Genomic DNA, 19327 nt, shown 5'->3' with positions numbered 1-19327 from the left:
CCCTGCTACTTCTGTTGGCTTCTGAGTTTCAGTCTGAATTAAACTTTGGACACAAGAAGCCTAGAGTAACATACAAAAAGATGCTCCTTTACATTGCCAGCCTCAGGAAAATAAAAATATCCTCCGAGGGAACACTGGTAAAGAGTGCAAAAAGTGGTGTTTGCCTATTTGCTAGATGTGCTAATGCAGGTTAGAAGCATAAATTGTCATGCACACTCAAAAGACCAGATGATGCTCTAAACAAGGATGGATGGACTCAAAACTGATTTGCAATAAATGCTTTTTTAAATTGTGATTAAGAAAGTAGCTGTATCTTTTTTTCTTCCTCTATCTAGAAGGGAAATGCTGTGCACTGTCCAGTTACTGGTGCTTCATTATTTCACACACATGTTCAATTCTAAATTGACCTGCAAGTATGTTTAAAGTATGGATCATTAAATAAAGCTGGTGATCTGCATTTATAGAAAGGCTCTCAACGCCATGTCAGCCTCATGTTAAAGGCTTAAGTAGTGTGTAAAACCTTGATCTGGCACTTTTCACTAAACTGAATATTACCCATTACATGTAGCGTAGTAGCCAGGTTAGTCCCAGGATATGAGAGACAAGGTGGGTAATGTAATATCTATTACCTGTTGTGAATTATAGGGCCATATCTTAATAGGCAAAAAAGGGTGAAGTTCTGAATTACAATAGCATAGTCAAGTTATCTTAGCACAACCAAAAGCCCCGTTAGGCCTTACTGTCACTAGGAAAGAAGGTATGCTTTTAACTAATTAATTTAACATGTGTTAAAACCCTGATGTAGTCAACGTTATTTTTAGTTTTAACATGTAGTTGGTCAAGTAAACTGTAGGCTCCCCACTACGGTTTACCTCAATCAGCTAATGTGTTAAAGTACAACTGCTTGTCTATACTAGGATTTTAATGTTAAAATACACATTTTTCCTATTGACAATGAGGTCTAAGGCTATATCTTCACTGCCAAAAAAGGCAGTGAAATAACTAATGCAACCAAAACAATCTGAGAACAACAACAAAAAACAATCTAGGGGCCTGAGCTACATTAAAACTTATTTCTACATAGTTACAGACAGGCTCTAGCCATTTCGCCGCCCCAAGCACGGCGGCATGCCGCGGGGGGCCGGCTCCGGTGGACCTCCTGCAGGCGTGCCTGCGGATGCTCCACCGAAGCCGCAGGACTAGCGGACCTTCCGCAGGCACGTCTGTGGGAGGTCCACCGGAGCTGCCTGCCACCCTCCCGGCAACCGGCAGAGCCCCCCTGCGGCATGCCGCCCCAAGCACGCGCTTGGCGTGCTGGGGCCTGGAGCCGCCCCTGGTTACAGAGCTCAGGGCTGTGAGAAATCCACACACCTAAGCGCTGTAGTTACGCTAACCTAATCCCCAGTCTAGACACAGCTAGGTTGATGGAAGAATACTTGTGTTAATCTAGCTATTGTTGCTTGGGAAGGAAGTGTTTCTGCAGCAACTGAAAAACCTATTCCATCACTGTAGGCTGCATCTACACACTATGATGTTATGCTGGGATAGCTATTCCACCAAAATTATGCCACTATCGTCCCCATAGCATAGACATAGTCTATGATTAAAAAGTCAAATGACGGCCAGGTGGAGGTGGCTGAATTATTTCTATTTAAATCTTTTCATTTGTAATTGTTCAATGAAGAGCCTATACAAGCAAATTTTAGCCCATCACCTATTTGAAAACTGACAGTTATGATCTTTTATAGTCTGGGGAAAATATAGCATGTTAGAAAATATTCATTTTGGGCCTGCACACACCAGGATAAGGTAAGTGTTTGGCTAGCACATTTTAACACAATACTGTCAACATGCAAACATTAAATATCATGAGTCAGGCCCCTCAAAAACATGAGTTTTTCTAAAAGTAATTTTATTATTTGCTTTCTTGTTATGGAGCCTTTAGGGTTCACATTTACAATTTTTTCTCTGCATCCCTGAAGGCTAGAAACTTTTTAAAAAAATGAAAGCTGTGATTCTGACTTAAATAAAAACAATTGCAGAAACTATGGCACAGAGCCCCAAGGGGATTTAAATACTAGACAGGACCTTCAGGAACACAAGCCCAATGAACACTCACTGCTACTGAGAAATTATTTCAGATTAAGGCAAAGTGTGAATTTAAAGCGGAACAGCAATTGCTGATTAACGCCTTCTGTGCACGCTCTTATTCTGCAACATGAGTGCCTTAATCTGATTCGGAGTAAACTAAAATGCGATAAAGCACTCAATTCCGGAGTTAATCTGAATTAACTCCCATGTAGACAAACCCCGGAGTTAGCAGCCACGCGCGCACAGAACCCGGAGTTCGCGTGTCCGCGCGGGCGGGATCCAGCAGGGCAGGTGGGCGGAGCCAGAGGCAGGGGGCGGGGCCATGCGCGCTCGGCCGTTGGGGGGGGGGGGGGGGGGGTCTCTCACCTGCTCGTGCCAGCTCTTGCGTGTCCCGCAGCTCCTGCTCCTTTGCCCCCAGCCGCTGTATCCGCGCTCGCAGCTCGGGGCCGGCCCGACCCCCCGCCTGCTCCTCTAGGAAGCGGCGCAGCGCGGGGGCGGCGAACAGCGTCTCCAGGCCGGGCCAGGAGCTCAGCGGGCGCCGCGGCTGCTGCGCGGCGCGTCCCTGCACAGCGGCCCCGGCGGCCCCGCGGCAGCTCCTGGCGGGGGGCGGGGCCGCGCTCAGCCCTTGCGCCGCGCGGACAGTGCGCGCGAGCAGCCGCATGTCCCAGGCCAAGGACCCGCTGCGGAAAAGACCGAAGCGACTCGGGTCTGTCTCCAGCCGGAAACGCTCGGGTGGCCCCCCCTTCAAGACCGGAAATTGCCGAAGCCGCTCGGCTCGCCGCAAAAGCTTCGGAAATAGCCGACGAGGTTCGGATTGATCGTAGCTGGGATCGGATTGGACGGGCAGGAGAAGGGGGCGGAGCGGAGATGGACCCAGGCCCGACAGTGGTGGGGGGCGTGTCTGAGCCGCTGGCTCCTCGCTCGCTCCAGGGCGCGGCAGCCGGAGCCTTCGCCATAGGCTGGGAAACACCCAGGGAAGGTGCGAGACAGGCACCCGTGATCATCACCCGGCGTCCCCACAGCCCCTGTGCCCTTCCTAGCTAAACATCCCTACAGCCCCTAAACATCCCTAAGCCCCTGTGCTGTTCTGCATCCCTACAGCCCCTGTGCCCTTCCTAGCTATACATCCCTACAGCCCCTAAACATCTGTAAGCCCCCGCCCCTCCTACCTATACATCCCTACAGCCCCTAAACATCCCTAAGCCCCTGTGCTGTTCTGCATCCCTACAGCCCCTGTGCCTTTCCTAGCTATACATCCCCACAGCCCCTAAACATCCGTAAGCCTCTGTGCTGTTCTGCATCCCTACTGCCCCTGTGCCCTTCCTAGCTAAACATCCCTACAGCCCCTAAACATCCCTAAGCCCCTGTGCTGTTCTGCATCCCTACAGCCCCTGTGCCCTTCCTAGCTAAACATCCCTACAGCCCCTAAACATCCCTAAGCCCCCGCCCCCTCCTACCTATACATCCCTACAGCCCCTAAACATCCCTAAGCCCCTGTGCTGTTCTGCATCCCTACAGCCCCTGTGCCTTTCCTAGCTATACATCCCCACAGCCCCTAAACATCCGTAAGCCTCTGTGCTGTTCTGCATCCCTACTGCCCCTGTGCCCTTCCTAGCTAAACATCCCTACAGCCCCTAAACATCCCTAAGCCCCTGTGCTGTTCTGCATCTCTACAGCCCCTGTGCCCTTCCTAGCTATACATCCCTACAGCCCCTAAACATCTGTAAGCCCCCGCCCCCTCCTACCTATACATCCCTACAGCCCCTAAACATCCCTAAGCCCCTGTGCTGTTCTGCATCCCTACAGCCCCTGTGCCTTTCCTAGCTATACATCCCCACAGCCCCTAAACATCCGTAAGCCTCTGTGCTGTTCTGCATCCCTACTGCCCTGTGCCCTTCCTAGCTATACATCCCTACAGCCCCTAAACATCCCTAAGCCCCTGTGCTGTTCTGCATCTCTACAGCCCCTGTGCCCTTCCTAGCTATACATCCCTACAGCCCCTAAACATCTGTAAGCCCCCGCCCCCTCCTACCTATACATCCCTACAGCCCCTAAACATCCCTAAGCCCCTGTGCTGTTCTGCATCCCTACAGCCCCTGTGCCCTTCCTAGCTATACATCCCTACAGCCCCTAAACATCCCTAAGCCCCCGCCCCCTCCTACCTATACATCCCTACAGCCCCTAAACATCCCTAAGCCCCTGTGCTGTTCTGCATCCCTACAGCCCCTGTGCCCTTCCTAGCTATACATCCCTACAGCCCCTAAACATCTGTAAGCCCCCGCCCCCGCCAACCTATACATCCCAACAGCCCCTAAACATCCCTAAGCCCCTGTGCTGTTCTGCATCCCTACAGCCCCTGTGCCTTTCCTAGCTATACATCCCCACAGCCCCTAAACATCCGTAAGCCTCTGTGCTGTTCTGCATCCCTACTGCCCCTGTGCCCTTCCTAGCTAAACATCCCTACAGCCCCTAAACATCCTAAGCCCCTGTGCTGTTCTGCATCCCGACCGCCCCTGTGCCCTTCCTAGCTAAACATCCCTACAGCCCCTAAACATCCCTAAGCCCCCGCCCCCTCCTACCTATACATCCCTACAGCCCCTAAACATCCCTAAGCCCCTGTGCTGTTCTGCATCCCTACAGCCCCTGTGCCTTTCCTAGCTATACATCCCCACAGCCCCTAAACATCCGTAAGCCTCTGTGCTGTTCTGCATCCCTACTGCCCCTGTGCCCTTCCTAGCTAAACATCCCTACAGCCCCTAAACATCCTAAGCCCCTGTGCTGTTCTGCATCTCTACAGCCCTGTGCCCTTCCTAGCTATACATCCCTACAGCCCCTAAACATCTGTAAGCCCCGCCCCTCCTACCTATACATCCCTACAGCCCCTAAACATCCCTAAGCCCCTGTGCTGTTCTGCATCCCTACAGCCCCTGTGCCTTTCCTAGCTATACATCCCCACAGCCCCTAAACATCCGTAAGCCTCTGTGCTGTTCTGCATCCCTACTGCCCCTGTGCCCTTCCTAGCTAAACATCCCTACAGCCCCTAAACATCCCTAAGCCCCTGTGCTGTTCTGCATCCCTACAGCCCCTGTGCCCTTCCTAGCTATACATCCCTACAGCCCCTAAACATCTGTAAGCCCCCGCCCCCTCCTACCTATACATCCCTACAGCCCCTAAACATCCCTAACCCCCTGTGCTGTTCTGCATCCCTACAGCCCCAGTGCCATTCCTAGCTATACATCCCAACAGCCCCAAAACAACCCTAAGCCACTGTGGTGTTCTGCATCCCTCCTGCCCCTGTGCCCTTCCTAGCTAAACATCCCTACAGCCCCTAAACATCCCTAAGCCCCTGTGCTGTTCTGCATCCCTACAGCCCCTGTGCCCTTCCTAGCTATACATCCCTACAGCCCCTAAACATCTGTAAGCCCCCGCCCCCTCCTACCTATACATCCCTACAGCCCCAAAACATCCCAAAGCCCCTGTGCTGTTCTGCATCCCTACAGCCCCTGTGCCCTTCCTAGCTATACATCCCTACAGCCCCTAAACATCCCTAAGCCCCCGCCCCCTCCTACCTATACATCCCTACAGCCCCTAAACATCCCTAAGCCCCTGTGCTGTTCTGCATCCCTACTGCCCCTGTACCCTTCCTAGCTATACATCCCCACAGCCCAACAGTCCCTGCTCTCCTCCTAGCTAAACATCCCTACAACCCCTACATATCCCTACAGCCCACGTGCGCTTCTTAGCTAAATATCCCTACAGCTGCTGTACATCCTTTCAGCCCCTGCACCGCTCCTAGCTATTCATCCTTACAACTCCTATACAACCTACAGCCCCTGCGCCCCTCCTAGCTGTACATCCCTACAGCCCCTATACATCCCTACAGCCCCAGTGCCCTTCCTAGCTATTCATCCCTACAGCATCTGTGCAGTTCCTAGGTAAACATCCCTACATCTCCTATACATCCCTACAACCCCTGCTCCCCTCCTAGATATACATACCTACAGACCCTATACATCCCTACAGACCCTGCACCGCTCCTAGCTATTCATTCCTACAGCACCTGTGTAGTTCCTAGCTAAACATCCCTATGGCCCCTGCACCCCTCCTAGCTAAACATACCTACAGCCCCTATACATCCCTGCAGTCCCTGTGCTGCTCCTAGCTATGCATCCCTACAGCTCCTATACATCCCTATGGGCCCTGTGCCCCTCCTACCTTTATATCCCTACAGCCCCTGCACCGCTCCTAGCTATTCATCCCTACAGCATCTGTGCAGTTCCTAGGTAAACATCCCTACAGCCCCTATACATCCTTACAACCCCTGCACCGCTCCTAGCTATACATCGCTACAGCCCTTATACATCCCTAGGTCCCCTGTGCATTTCCTAGCAATATAGCCCTACAACCCCTATACATCCCCACAGCCCCTGCTTTCCTCCTAGCTAGAAATTCCTACAGTCCCTGCGCCACTCCTTGCTGTACGTCCCTACAGCCCCTGCGCCCCTTATAGCTATACATCTCTACAGCCCCTGTACCTCAGGTAGTTATACACCCCTACAGCCCCTGTATGCCTCCTAGCTATGCCTCCCTACAGCCCTTGTGCTCCTCCTAGCTATACATCTCTACAGCCCCTATACATCCCTACAGCCCCTGTATCCTTCCTCGCTATTCATCTCTACAGCACCTATGCAGTTCCTAGCTAAACATCCCTACAGCCCCTGTGCATCCCTACAGCCCCGTGGCCTTCCTAGCTATGCATCCCTACAGCCCCTGTACCTCGTGTTGTTACACATCCCTACAGCCAGTATACATCTCTACAGCCCCTGTACCCCTCCTAGCTATACCTCCCTACAGCCCCGGTGTCCTTCCTATCTATGCATCCCTACAGCCCCTGTCTCCCACAGCTATACATTCCTATACATCCCTGTAGCCTCTGTACTCCTGCTAGCTTTACATCTCTACAGCCCATATCCCTCCTAGATGTACATCCCTGTAGCCCCTGTACATCCCTCCTTTACCCCTCTCTCTTAACATCCCTCCTCCTATACTTTGTCACAGCCCCTATTCCCCACTTCTCTATAGATTGCTAAAGCCCCTGTACACTTTCCTCCCCTACATCCCTGCAGCCCCTCTTCACCTCTCTCTCCTACATCTCTACAGCCCCTCCAGTTTCTCCACAAACCATATTTGGTTCAGTATTAGTGCAAGCTTCCATCAACTGCCCACCAATATGTCCACAGTCCTGACCTTGAGGCCCTACATCTATGGGATAATGACAGTTCATTCTCCATTCCTTCTGAGTTTTTGTCTTTAATGCAGAGACTGACAACAAGAGTACCCATTGTGGCAGTGATTTTGACACGTGACTTTTGTCCACTGAGAGATAGATTGAACCATTTCTTTACTAGTAAGTACATCTTCACATACATACATGAGCTGTCAAATGTTGTTTCAGTAAGGTAACTGTATCATCTCATTGTCTCTAATGCTTAACCCTGATGCACTCAAGAGTAGTGTGAAGGCTGCTAGAACTCCACAGCCAAGCTTACTCTGTTAGTAGATTTTTAAGACTAGAAGGGATCATAGTGATCATCTAGCCTGACCTCCTGCATAGCACTGGCTGAGGAATTTCACTCAAATGCTGCCACACCACTTGCATACTGATGGAAGGACCACCGTCTGACTCTACCCTTCTATGAATAATGATGGGGAGCTTTTGTGCATGTACAGAGGTTGACTCTGGAAGTAGCAGGGAGGATTTCCTCCCAGGATGAACTGCACAAGAACACACCTTGACTGAAGATAAGATATGTCATCCTATTCTCCCCCTCTCCCCAATCAGCACTAGCTATTTTTTCCTTGTAGAGGCATTCTTTTCTCCTTTGGGGGCAAACTCAGGGATCTAACCCACTCCCTTTCTTCCATTTTGTTGCTGTTCCACATGGGTAACAGTAGGAACCTCCATTATTCCAGCATACAAACAAAGGGAAACATCTGAGGGACAGGGATTTTATTTCCTCAAACTCCTATGACTTAGATATATGATGAACACTGTAGATGAGCCCAAGCACAAAAGCCCAGATCCTCCAAGTTAGTTAGGCACCTAACTCCCATTGATTTCAGGGAGTTAGGTACCTACATACTTCAAGGATCTGAAACTAAAAACACTGGATTCCACACCTGCTCAGACCTGGGTTACTTCAGCCCCATACTCACATCAGAGCAACTATCCTCAAAATAAGGGCTTGTCAATATAGAAGAGTTTTAACAGTTATTCCAGTATAATCCTGTTTACAGATTTTTCAGGTATAAGAATTTTTGTGTTTGTTTTGTTTAGTTTAAACCCCTTCCTGAGCAACATAAGCTAACATGAAAAAGACATACTGGAATAAGAGTCAACAATGATGTTTAGACTGGTATAACTATATTTGTTTAAATTCATACCTTAAGTTATTTTAAAAAAGGATAAATGAGGCTCAAGTCAGTTTACTGAGGCGCTGGTAAGCATAGGTGTGAAGTGTTTGTAATCCTATGTAAAAGCTGTACCAGGATTGGGCTCTTGTTATGTATAATTTCAGAGTTCTCAGCCACTCCTCCTACTATAAGGAGTCCTCAAAAATATAGTGTTGAAGGAACATCCTTAAAATAGTTTAGGCATCTTTGCATATGTATCCTGTAGTTACAGCAGATGCAAAAATCAAACATTCAAAGTAAAAGCAGAACTAAAATGTTTTGTAAGAAAGAGATAAGGGCAATTTTCAAGAATTATTTCAGTCAAAGCTCAGTGGATAGGGACGTCAGTTTCTAAAACACATGTCTGCTAAATACATTTTAGTGTTCACTTGAATTAGAAATGTAAAAGCTATACAAAGAGGTCATTTAGTAGGCTGTGGTGTGATAAAAGATTGTGAGAACTTTATTTTTGCTGTCTGGTATTATCAGTTCATCCCTTCTGATATCTCCTTGTGTGCAAACAGTTTGCAGTAAAGGCACTTTCTTTTGGATGACATCAGAAGTAAGACTCTCAGCTAAACTCAAAACATAAATAGTTTAAAGAATATACTTTATTATGTTATAAAAAGGTGCAATTATCCATAAAATTGTGTTAAGCAATAATCTTATAGTACAGCCATTGGAAGGAATCAAATCAAAGTATTCTGTTCTTCCTTTCATATTCACATCTTAAATTAACAGAAGTAAATAAGCATATTTTACAACTAAATTAACATACACCTGTAGAGTAACAGTAAGTTCTCCCAAGCTTACATTAGTGAGTTGTCAATTTCAAAAGATTTATTTAAAAAAAAAAAGTTAATGTAATGCATATTCATGTAAAGTTTCCAAAACAGTCAGAAATGAAAACTTGTAATCCAGATCAATTTTGGAAATCCACAGGAAATACATTCAACATGAGAAGATGTTTTGTGGATATTAAAATGAATGGGTGATCAAAAATGGTAATTCTGCAATGTTTAGAAAACCATTTTCAGCAAGTCTGTCACTGTATACAATTGGATTGACAAAATACATTGTAACAGCAATATTTTTAAAGGAAGAAAATTACACATAGAGGATATGCAGTGAATTTACAGTCTTTGAAGTTAGTCTGGCATTAAGAAATAGCCTAAAGCACTGCCTCTGAAATCTTATTCATGCATGCAAAGCTTCTTTGTGATCCACTGGTACCTGTCAGTGGAGTTCACGGAAGTATGATGAATAATTTAATACAGTAAGCATCGTTGTCAAAGGGAGAAAAGAAAAATGATGAAGCTTTATGGATTTCATAGGACCAAATACTTGAGTTCCTATGAATGTTAGAATTTATGAAATTCATAACTACTATGTATAATTAACATGCTTTTGTGACAAATAGTCAAAAGCCAGGAAATTTAAAGTACAGGATGATTTAGTGTAAATTAAAGCTTGTAAGGAAAAAAGCCAGCGTGAATTAATGACTTACTGTCAGCAGTTGAATTATCTGGCTTGTATCACAATTTTAAATTGTAGGGCAAGTTTTTGTACTGATATCTTAGTTTATGGGACCAGTAGGGTCAAATTCTAGATCCAGGCATTAAGCTAGCGTACTTGTTTCCCAAGTGTGCAAACAGTATTAATGTGAGTCCAAACAGTGATAGATTTTGGTACCACGATGCACTGTCCTCCCACCCCTCACAGATTACTCCTGTTATTGGCAGAAGTATGCAGAACGAGGTTGAGGCTCTGTCAGTGGGCATACATATTAAAAACACAGGTCTCCTAAGCCCCACATTGGGGTTGGTAGCCAGAGAGGAACAAGCAAGTTGAAACTGACATTTTGGTTATCCATGTATGTAAAGTCTAAATCCATTCAGTCACTGGGTTCCATCAGCAGGATGCCTGCTGTGGGTCCTTGGCTGCAAGGAGAAGGTTTACAGCCATTGATGCTGCAGGCCTTATCCTTGTGGGACAGGATTCTGATTCAAAGGCCATTGAAGAAAATAGTCTTAACAATTGCAGTGGGCTTTGAATCAGGCGTCTGCAAAACAAGCCTTCTAGGAAGCTCTTACTGTAATTCAAAGTTGCTCTCCCCTTTATGCCCCCCCAGTCTGATGTATGGCAGCAATTATATCCACTTGCTCTCCCAGGGAGAGAATCCCCCTCCATAGCACCTGCCTGTGAAGGTAGGTGCAATCTGTAGACATCCTATGCCAGGGGGAGAAAATATGACTCCAAGTCAGAATTTGGACCATATTTATTAAACCTGAAAAATGGGGGTAGCTTCCTGCATTCTGTTGGCTTAGAGTACAAAACAACTATGCATGTGAGTAATTTAAACAGAACCATTTATTGGCTTCAATAAGACTATTTGGGCAACCCTAAGTTACTCCCGTGGTCCCCAATTCAGCAAAGCCCATGTTTAGTTTCTTTGAAACCAATGGGATTTAGGCATATGCCTAAATGCTTTGCTTATTCAGTGCCATGCATAGGTGTCTGCAGGATTAGGCCCTATGATGTAAGCATTTAAGCTTATTTTTTTCTTATTTAAAGCTTATGTTTATATTTTGAACTTGCATTTCAGTTTTTCATGAGACCAGAAGTGGCACAGTATATACATATATGTTATTCCAGTCTATAGAGTAAGCATATTGGGCAGTTTAAAAATTTTATTGTACATTATATGTAAAAGTAAATCAGTTTTCAAGTTTAATAGCGTGGCTGTTTACATTTTTTTTCAAAATACTGTACCAAAAGCAATGAGATTGCCTTATGACCTAATTTGTTGTCAATATCAATTTCAGAAATTTAAACAGTTTGAGATATCCAATAAGTTGACATAGGCCGTAATTGACTATTCATATAATTTTGAAAACACCAATTATTGAAGTTTATATTAACAGTAATTATATTAATATTTACTCCTTGGAAGCAAGATTCTATGTCATAAATAATGGTCAGTTTATAAATCCCTGAAAATAGGGGATTTAGAACATAATCTCATTGCAATATTACACTGAAGACCTATGTAGTATTTCTTAAAATAATGTAAGAGTTTCCAGATATAGATTTCTGGAATGCCTATGCTAGAAACCAACATGTATTTTAGGGCCCTTATCTTTAGCTTTAGTTAGAAGTGTCCTAAAAAGGATGAACTGTCTGTTTGACAAGACATCTACTTGTCTAAAGTATCTTATAAAGATAGCTTTTGGCTAGCAGGTCACCATCAAATGGTAACATCAAGAATATTCAAGTCTACATTTTTAAAGGCTTATACATGCAGTATTGTCTTATTACACATTGTCTAGTTGTTTGCACCAAAATGCATTGTGCCTCAAACACTAGCAAACCTAAAATCATGCCATATAAATATGATGCTATATATGTATAGTACCATAGTAAATACCATTCTAACTAAATGGCACAGTAGATATGCAGGACCAAATTTAATTCTAATTAAGAAAAAGCATCTTAAATTCATTTTTAAAATTGTATTTCACAGTAGAAGGAGGCGAATTATTCCTTGTTGAATTCCATCCCCCCCTTCAGGAAGAAAAGTTTTGTAAACATCATAGCTATTACTCTATCAATATAATTGAATATTTTATTCATAATGGTAAATAGCTAACCAACATGAATAAAGTATGTCATAACACAACAACACTTTCAGACAAAACAGGTATTTATTAAAAGAAATGTTTATAAATATGTCTTGCATTTTAAACTACATTTTCATAAACAACAATATTTAAAAGTGCTGAATATAGTAGGATAGTCAGCAACGCCACTGTAAACAGAATTTTGTTTTCTGCCTTGCAGATTTGTTTAAAATCCCATTTTGTCATACACTACAACATTTAAAATATTTGCATAGGGAATAAAGAATAGCCCTTTTAATAATCTCCTGAATTCTATATAAATTACAAAACCAAATGAGTTTAAGAAACAATTCTTCAAATTGTTCATATTCATCCAGAAAAAGCACACAGGTTTCAAGTAAAAATTATAATTTAAAAAAAATCCCCAAACCAGCTATTTGAAACATATTCTATAAATAAAATAATAATTAATAATAATAAATGTGAGTGAGAGGTAGTAAAATAAAGGGGAAAAAAAAACAGAAAATAAACTAATCTCCAAATCCTGCAAGTTATTCCATGCAAGCAGATCCCTGTGCCTGTATGAGTCACATTGACTTCAATAGGGCTCTGTACAGAGGTCGGCCCATCAGAAGTAATTTACAGACTGAGGGGAAGGGCTCAACATTTCAGGGCCAGATTCTGCTCCATTACAAAACGGTATAATCTATCAACTCCAAAGTTAATGGAGTTACTCCATATTTCTATGGGTGTAAGGGAGAAGACTCTCGTCTCTCTCTAAGCCTTGACAATGTTCCCAGTAATAAGGACATTTTAAACTTTTATTCAAAGCCATTCTATCATTTATCTTTCAAGATAGTTTGCAGGGGATGCTAGCACTCAGAATATAGTTTTGTGTACTTTAAGCATGAAGATGGTGTTTTGGAAGTTACAAGTTATGGTATCTTTAAATATCAAAGTGCATATCAAAATAGGACAATTTTTTTTTTTAAAAAGGCCAAGCCAGACACCTGCAAAAAGTAGCCTGGCAGCAAGGAGATTTGAGCACTGTGCTGCCTTCTTAGTTCTGATTGTACTGGGCCATTAATATTCAGAATCCTTTACCCAAGAAAGACACCTGTTAACTTCAACAGTGTTGCCTGGGTAAGGAGTGTAAAATCACAAGCCCTTGAACATTAATGTCCACAACCCCTTGTTTTCAAGGAGTTTTTCAAAATCAAAGAGACAACAAGCTGAGATAAGTCTTCCTTAGCCCCTCTTCCCCTTTGTAAAATACTACTTTTAAAAAAAAAAAAAAAAAATCTTTTCACTGGATTTCTCTTTAAAAGAAAAATATCTTGCAGGATAGATGCAATTCATCAAAATGTTCTAAAATGCTCTAAAATGCTACATGTAGGCAATCTTTTATTAAACTTCTTTATTCAAAAACTAAATTATAAACTTTTTTTTTTTTTGCTGAAGTACATAACATTAGACAACAGTGTTAGAACTGGATCGCCAGTCTTTAATAAATCAATTACAGTATCTGACATCTGAAGTGTACATTGAAAATCTTTGTTCTTATAACAATTAAACAATATCAGCGCATAAATTGTGTCACCCAGACATGGATCCCTTTAAGTGGTTTGTGCTTCTTTTTTTTTTTTTTATCATTGCAAACACTAATGAAAATGCCAGTTTTGGCAGTGAACAACCAGAGGAATCCCCGCTTTGATTTATTTTAAATAAACAGTGATAAATAGCTCTTTTTCCTATACAGAATTATTGGCTTCAAAAAGTCAGTGTATTGTACTCAGTAGAGCATGTTGAATAATGCTACACGTGAAAAATTGGCTTTTTTCTGTGTTAGTGATGTTAAAAAAAAATGCAAGCTCCTTCCTGGTTTGCAGCAATTATTTCTATGTACCATAAGACTGTATTGCACAAAAAAAGTTCTTAAATACAGATATAATTTATGTTATTGTATTAAATATTGCAACAACTAAGTGGTATGTGAAGCAATTTTATCTTGCACATGCAGTGTGAGAATACACAAGGAGACTGTTCATAAAACTACAAATACATCATTGCAATCTTGACTGTCGTTAAGTGAAAGGAGTGTGAAACAAATGTATTTTGGCAAATCCATTGTTCCCTCCCCCGCAAACTCAAGCAAGGAGGACCTTGGTAAAAATGTAGACAGAGACCATCATATGTATTTGTTTTCTTCACAGTAGCCTGAGTAGTGCTAAACTGTAGTTCTCCAGGAACTCAGCGCCAGATGTTATTAAACTACTTTTATTCCCTCCCTCCCACCCCAAAAAACCCCAAATTATTTCATCCAAAAATTAGAACTAAGTTTCAGAAGTAGAGCCTACAGTACTTTCAATGAGAGACTTGTACATCTGAGAGTTCAAAAACCTTGGGAAAGAGTCTCTGTGCATTAAGGTGTATATCTGAAGTTGGGCATCTTCATACATGTGAGGACTGGGATCCAACAAGTTTCTGTTGATCACTTCTCGCACCCGAGAATCAAGACTAACCTGAAGAGAATAGAAAGAGATGTCTGTTAAACAACAGATTTGGAAAGGGCCGTATAAATATCTATATTTCATAGATCTCTGCCTCCCCCTCCCCCCCCCAAAAAAAAAGAATCCACAGAGTACCAAGAGCTCAGTTTCCTTTTGTCAGTTATATTTTTGTGTACTTGGCTTCTTCAAAAGTCCATTTTATACAAGTATGGGCAAAACTACAATCTGAGCCTACCAAACCCATTTTGATTTGCATTGGTCTTTGGGTTCACATTAGGTACTATGAGAAAAAGGAGGCCACTATATTACAGCAAAAATGCAGGGCAGTTAAAGTTATACATTAACATGGATCTCTCCATATACATTTCATTTTACTTTGATCATTTTACTCAGCTTTTCCAAACTTAAACATATTCCTCCTGGGAAATACTGAATGACTCATTAATTGGCTGAAATGCTTTCTCCTAGTTGCTTTTGTTCAGTCTTCTGAAATTTTCTGCTTACTTTACCATGGTGGTTGGGTTTTTTGTTTTATTTTTAACACTATACTTACTAGTCACAAATTGCCAAAAGTTTATTTTTTTTTAAATTGTTGTGCTAATGTTGCTATTAGTCTTAAGTTTCATTTTTTTTCTTCCATTCAAGGTCTTTTAGATTCTGGTAATTTCTTCTTTTAGGCAATTTTATATTCATATTTAACTTGGTAGCAATTTTGAAATTTCCACTTGAATTTCTGGCCTTATATTCCTTTTGTAATGAACTCTGACATCTAGGAAGGACAGAGGCACTTTGCCCCTGATGTTCTACTAAAACATAAGATTCATATCAGATTAAGTAAAATATGGCTGCAATAGGGAAAACTAAATGGGTCCAGTTAGGAAAATATTAGTTGTGGAGAAAAAAGATGGAGCATTGATATGGAAGAGCCAAGAACAATTTGTTGCTTTGATCCTTCTATTTGAGCCACGCAATGAACTTCGATGGGCCTATGCTATTTAGATCAGCTGAGGATCTGGCTCTATATATCTGCACTTAACCCATATTAAATATATATATATATTGTCCAAATATATTTAGTCCATATAAATCCAAAAGCAACAGAGACACCCTGATGTTAGAGCAATGTTAAAGGTGTATGGTTAAGCATTAAAAAAAATCAGGAATGAATATTGCATATGCATTGCAATAAAGTCTTTAAATATATAACCAAATACCATATTGAAATAGTTAAGATAACATGCAAGTTTTCTCTACAGCCTTACGAGCTACATGTAGCACCCTGTATTTTTTCCATTCTTGTATGCTTGTACTATTGTCATAATAGTCTAATACATCTTTATTGGCTTAGTCTTTGTATAGAGTAAGTCCACTTCTCCAAGATGCATTCTATAGTGTAATCATTTATTAGTCACAAGGCACTATTATGATGCCAACTAACTGCAAATATCACATTCCTAGCAAGTTTTTCTATTACTTTTTTATATTTACTCTGTAGAATATTTTGTGTCTTGTTTACTGTGTACTTTCATATAAATGGCTGTTGTGAACTCTGTCCTATCATGCACACAGCACTATGTGATGCAACATGCATCTCTAAAGCTGTAGACAAGATAGTGTATTGTATTATAGTACTGAAGAAGTAGCTGCAAGGGGAAGTATTGCAACCTTGGAACTTGCTTGGGGCAGATTTCAACTCCTGACCAACTGTACTTTGCTATCCTAGACCTGCAATTCTTAGCTTTAAGTGATTTTCTCTTGGATGATTTGCCTTTGAGTACATGAAGTTAACAGAGTTAGGCTCTCATTTTATGCAGCTAGCAGATTCATTCTCTTTGTTAGAGAAAGTGGCATCAAGTAGTCCTTGTTGAAGATATTTGCTGGTGAGTGTTCTGGTGAAAATTGGTTGAGTTTATGGAATTTAAAAAGAGTCACCTTTCACACCTGTGGACTATTTTGACTAGAATTTTCTCAGTGACCCTGTAAAGTGTGCAGGCAAAGATGACTTCAGTTTATATGCATAACTGAGTGCTTGTTGTGACACTCCGTATCTTGGGGGAACACCCTGCATCCCCATGTTCAACCTTATAATATGATTGTGTGGTATCCAATGCAAAGTTTGTCATGTCGGGTGTCTTCAGAAGGCTCATGATGCACTGAGCATTGTTGTTATAGTTATGTTATAGGTTGTAATTTCATGTATATAGTTATGAGGCTGAAAATGTGTCCTCATGGCTTAAAACAAGCCCAGGCAAAACTCTCCAGGAACAGAGGGCCAGTTCGCACCTCATCAGGGCATGTATAGGACAAACCCAGCCCAGCCTCACAGGAACAAGGGACACGGGCCTAGGCAGCAACAAAGGATCTGTTGGTCTCTCGAGTGAGTCACCCCCCTTCCCTTGGTCAGTCAGGGACTATGATGAGGTAATGCTCACCTGATCCTGAAGGGGGGGGGGCAAAGCCAAGAGGGAAGAAAGAACATGATAAAAGGGAGAGACATTTGCCATGCTCTTCCTCTCTCTTCCACCTCCATCTACAGACATCACCACCAAGCGACAGAAGCGCTGATCAAAAGGGAGAGCCTGGCTGAAGAGCAAACAGCCAGCCTGTGGTGAGAAGCATCTAAGTTTGTAAAAGTACTGAAAGTGTTAAGATCAGCTTAGAATGCATTTTGCTTTTTATTTCATTTGACCAAATCCAATTTGTTGTGCTTTAACTTATAATCACTGAAAATCTATCTTTTGTAGTTAATAATTTGTTTATTTATTCTGCCTGAAAAGTGTGTTTGATTTGAAGTGTTTCAGAGACTCCCCTTGGGATAACAAGCCTGGTACATATCAATTTTTTTGTTAAATTGACAAAATCATATAAGCTTGCAGTGTCCAGCGGGCATAACTGGACACTGGAAGATGGAGATTCCTAGGGTTGTGTCTGGGACCGGAAGTATTGGCTAGTGTCATTCGGTTGCACAATCCAAGGAGCAGCTTACATACCAGAGGCTGTGAGTGAACAGCCCAGGAGTGGGGGTTCTCAGAGCAGAGCAGGGTATGGCTGGCTCCCAGAGTGGAGGATTGGAGTGCCCTAGCAGATCACCAGTCCAGATAACACCAGGGGAACGTCACACTGGCCTACACAGCTTTTGCACTAAAGTGGTTTGTAAACAGCTATAGTTCAGACAAACCCATAGCAACATAGGGAAAAGGGTGCATAGTGGCTGGGGCAAAGGTTCCCAGCTCACATGCCTCTGGCTAAGTGGTTTCAAGAGGTCTCCTGCTTGCCTCTTAAGATCTACAGTAATGACAGGAGATGATTTGGGATAGCCATTGAAACTGAAGGGGATCTGCATGGAAAGCTTTATGTACACTGAGCATGAAATTTGTTACCACTTTTGAGCTATTAAGCATGATGAAACTAGAATGCTACAGCAGTCCTAAAAGCTGGAGAGAGCTGTGGGCTACATGATGGCTTAGAAAGCCATCCGAGTATTAATAAGTGAAAGAGAAAAACATGATTAGCTTACTATACTGACAGTCGTCTCACTCAAAGCATACTACAAGACATAGCATACTACAAGACAGAAGAAAGGCAAGATAATGCCAATGGAAGCTATTACCTCTAGAGACCATCCTGGAGAATAAATGTATAGGGCCAAGTCTTCAGCTGGTATAAATCAATATAGCTCCATTGGCTTAGAGCTAGAATGGTTTACAAAAGCTGAGGATCTTGTCCAAAGTGTAGGGAAAGTAAAGGAACTAATTGTACTTGACATGATCCAAGCATTTATCTAAAATATTGAGAACAAACAGACCCCAACAGTGATTGCAGTACATCACTCCACACACAACTTTTTAAGTATTATAAGAGATTATTCATTGGGATGTCACAGTTGTTGATTGGCACCATCTCCTCAAGTCTTCTTCCCTGGCTTACTCCCTATCGCTAAAAGGAAATTTTCACTACAAAAGCAGAAAACAACATACATCTGTTGGCCTTGTGATCACTGAGCCTTGCTTCATTACTCAGAGATTTGAGAAGCTGGAGTGAATGATGCCAAATGCTCCCAACCCCGGCCCCTTTTCACTGGCTGGAAAGCCTCAGTGTGAAGAATCTGTCTGACCTAGCAAGTCAGGTATGTTTTCTGACCCAACCACATGAACCTGCAGCACTGCCATCCTTGATTACACCGAATGAAAGTTTAGTATTTCCAGCTTTACCTCTTTTGGTGAAAGTATAGAAATATAATCTTCATATATAAGCCTCGCCTTTTCTTCAATAACTTTCTTGTTCTGTTCCTTCTTTAGGTCTTCACACGCAAGCCAGAAAAGCAAGTTCTCTTCGCTGTACTCCGTTCGAAGAAACTCTCTGAAAAGGTTCCTACCAGCTGGTGTTTTCATCATCTTGTCAAAATTCTGAGCCCAAGACATAATTTCATCTGCAGTAGGGTTTTGGCTGCAAAAAGAAAGTATCATTAGAATATGCTTCTGTTTTTGTAACAGTGTTTACATACATTGGGCCAAATTCTCCTCAGTTATACTGTAGTCAAGAACTAATGAAAATAATGGGGCTTCATTCATAACTATAGAGTTTTGCATGGTGTTCATTTTTGTGTTCATAATCCTGATACCAATTAAATTTGTTTTATTTTAAGAGGCAGGG

At 42.6% G+C, this 19327-nt stretch overlaps 2 protein-coding genes and 1 long non-coding RNA gene across 12 annotated transcripts in view; 1 reads left to right on the top strand and 2 right to left on the bottom strand.

Moving 5' to 3' along the window:
• The window catches only part of MTRF1L (mitochondrial translation release factor 1 like), a 24058-nt gene extending 21290 nt beyond the window's left edge, over positions 1–2768 (bottom strand). For 2 of the 3 annotated variants that reach the window (XM_039529666.1, XM_039529667.1), the window contains exon 1: positions 2458–2768. In XM_039529666.1, the coding sequence (XP_039385600.1) occupies positions 2458–2752 (295 nt within the window). In that variant the 5' untranslated portion in view covers positions 2753–2768. The remainder of the gene's footprint in view (positions 1–2457) is intronic. The other variant, XM_039529669.1, reaches the window with a different exon arrangement.
• On the top strand, positions 2765–19327 carry LOC120400733. Of its 2 annotated transcripts, none has more exons than XR_005596029.1 (4): positions 2765–2898; positions 7252–7498; positions 17211–17282; positions 18973–19327. It is a non-coding gene; the product is annotated as an uncharacterized LOC120400733 (long non-coding RNA). The 2 variants fall into 2 exon arrangements; XR_005596028.1 differs by having other exon boundaries at positions 2821–3070.
• Positions 14478–19327, bottom strand: part of RGS17 (regulator of G protein signaling 17) — a 106088-nt gene continuing 101238 nt past the window's right edge. For all 7 annotated transcript variants that reach the window (XM_039529671.1, XM_039529670.1, XM_039529673.1 and 4 more), the window contains 2 exons: positions 18886–19120; positions 14478–14686 (listed from right to left, as the gene is read on the bottom strand). In XM_039529671.1, the coding sequence (XP_039385605.1) occupies positions 14498–14686; positions 18886–19120 (424 nt within the window). In that variant the 3' untranslated portion in view covers positions 14478–14497. The remainder of the gene's footprint in view (positions 14687–18885; positions 19121–19327) is intronic.

This window comes from Mauremys reevesii, linkage group 3 (assembly GCF_016161935.1).
Source record: "Mauremys reevesii isolate NIE-2019 linkage group 3, ASM1616193v1, whole genome shotgun sequence".
Lineage (NCBI taxonomy): Eukaryota > Metazoa > Chordata > Testudines > Geoemydidae > Mauremys > Mauremys reevesii.
The sequence above is the reverse complement of the archived record's forward strand: the minus strand, read 5'-3'. Positions and strand labels throughout refer to the sequence as shown.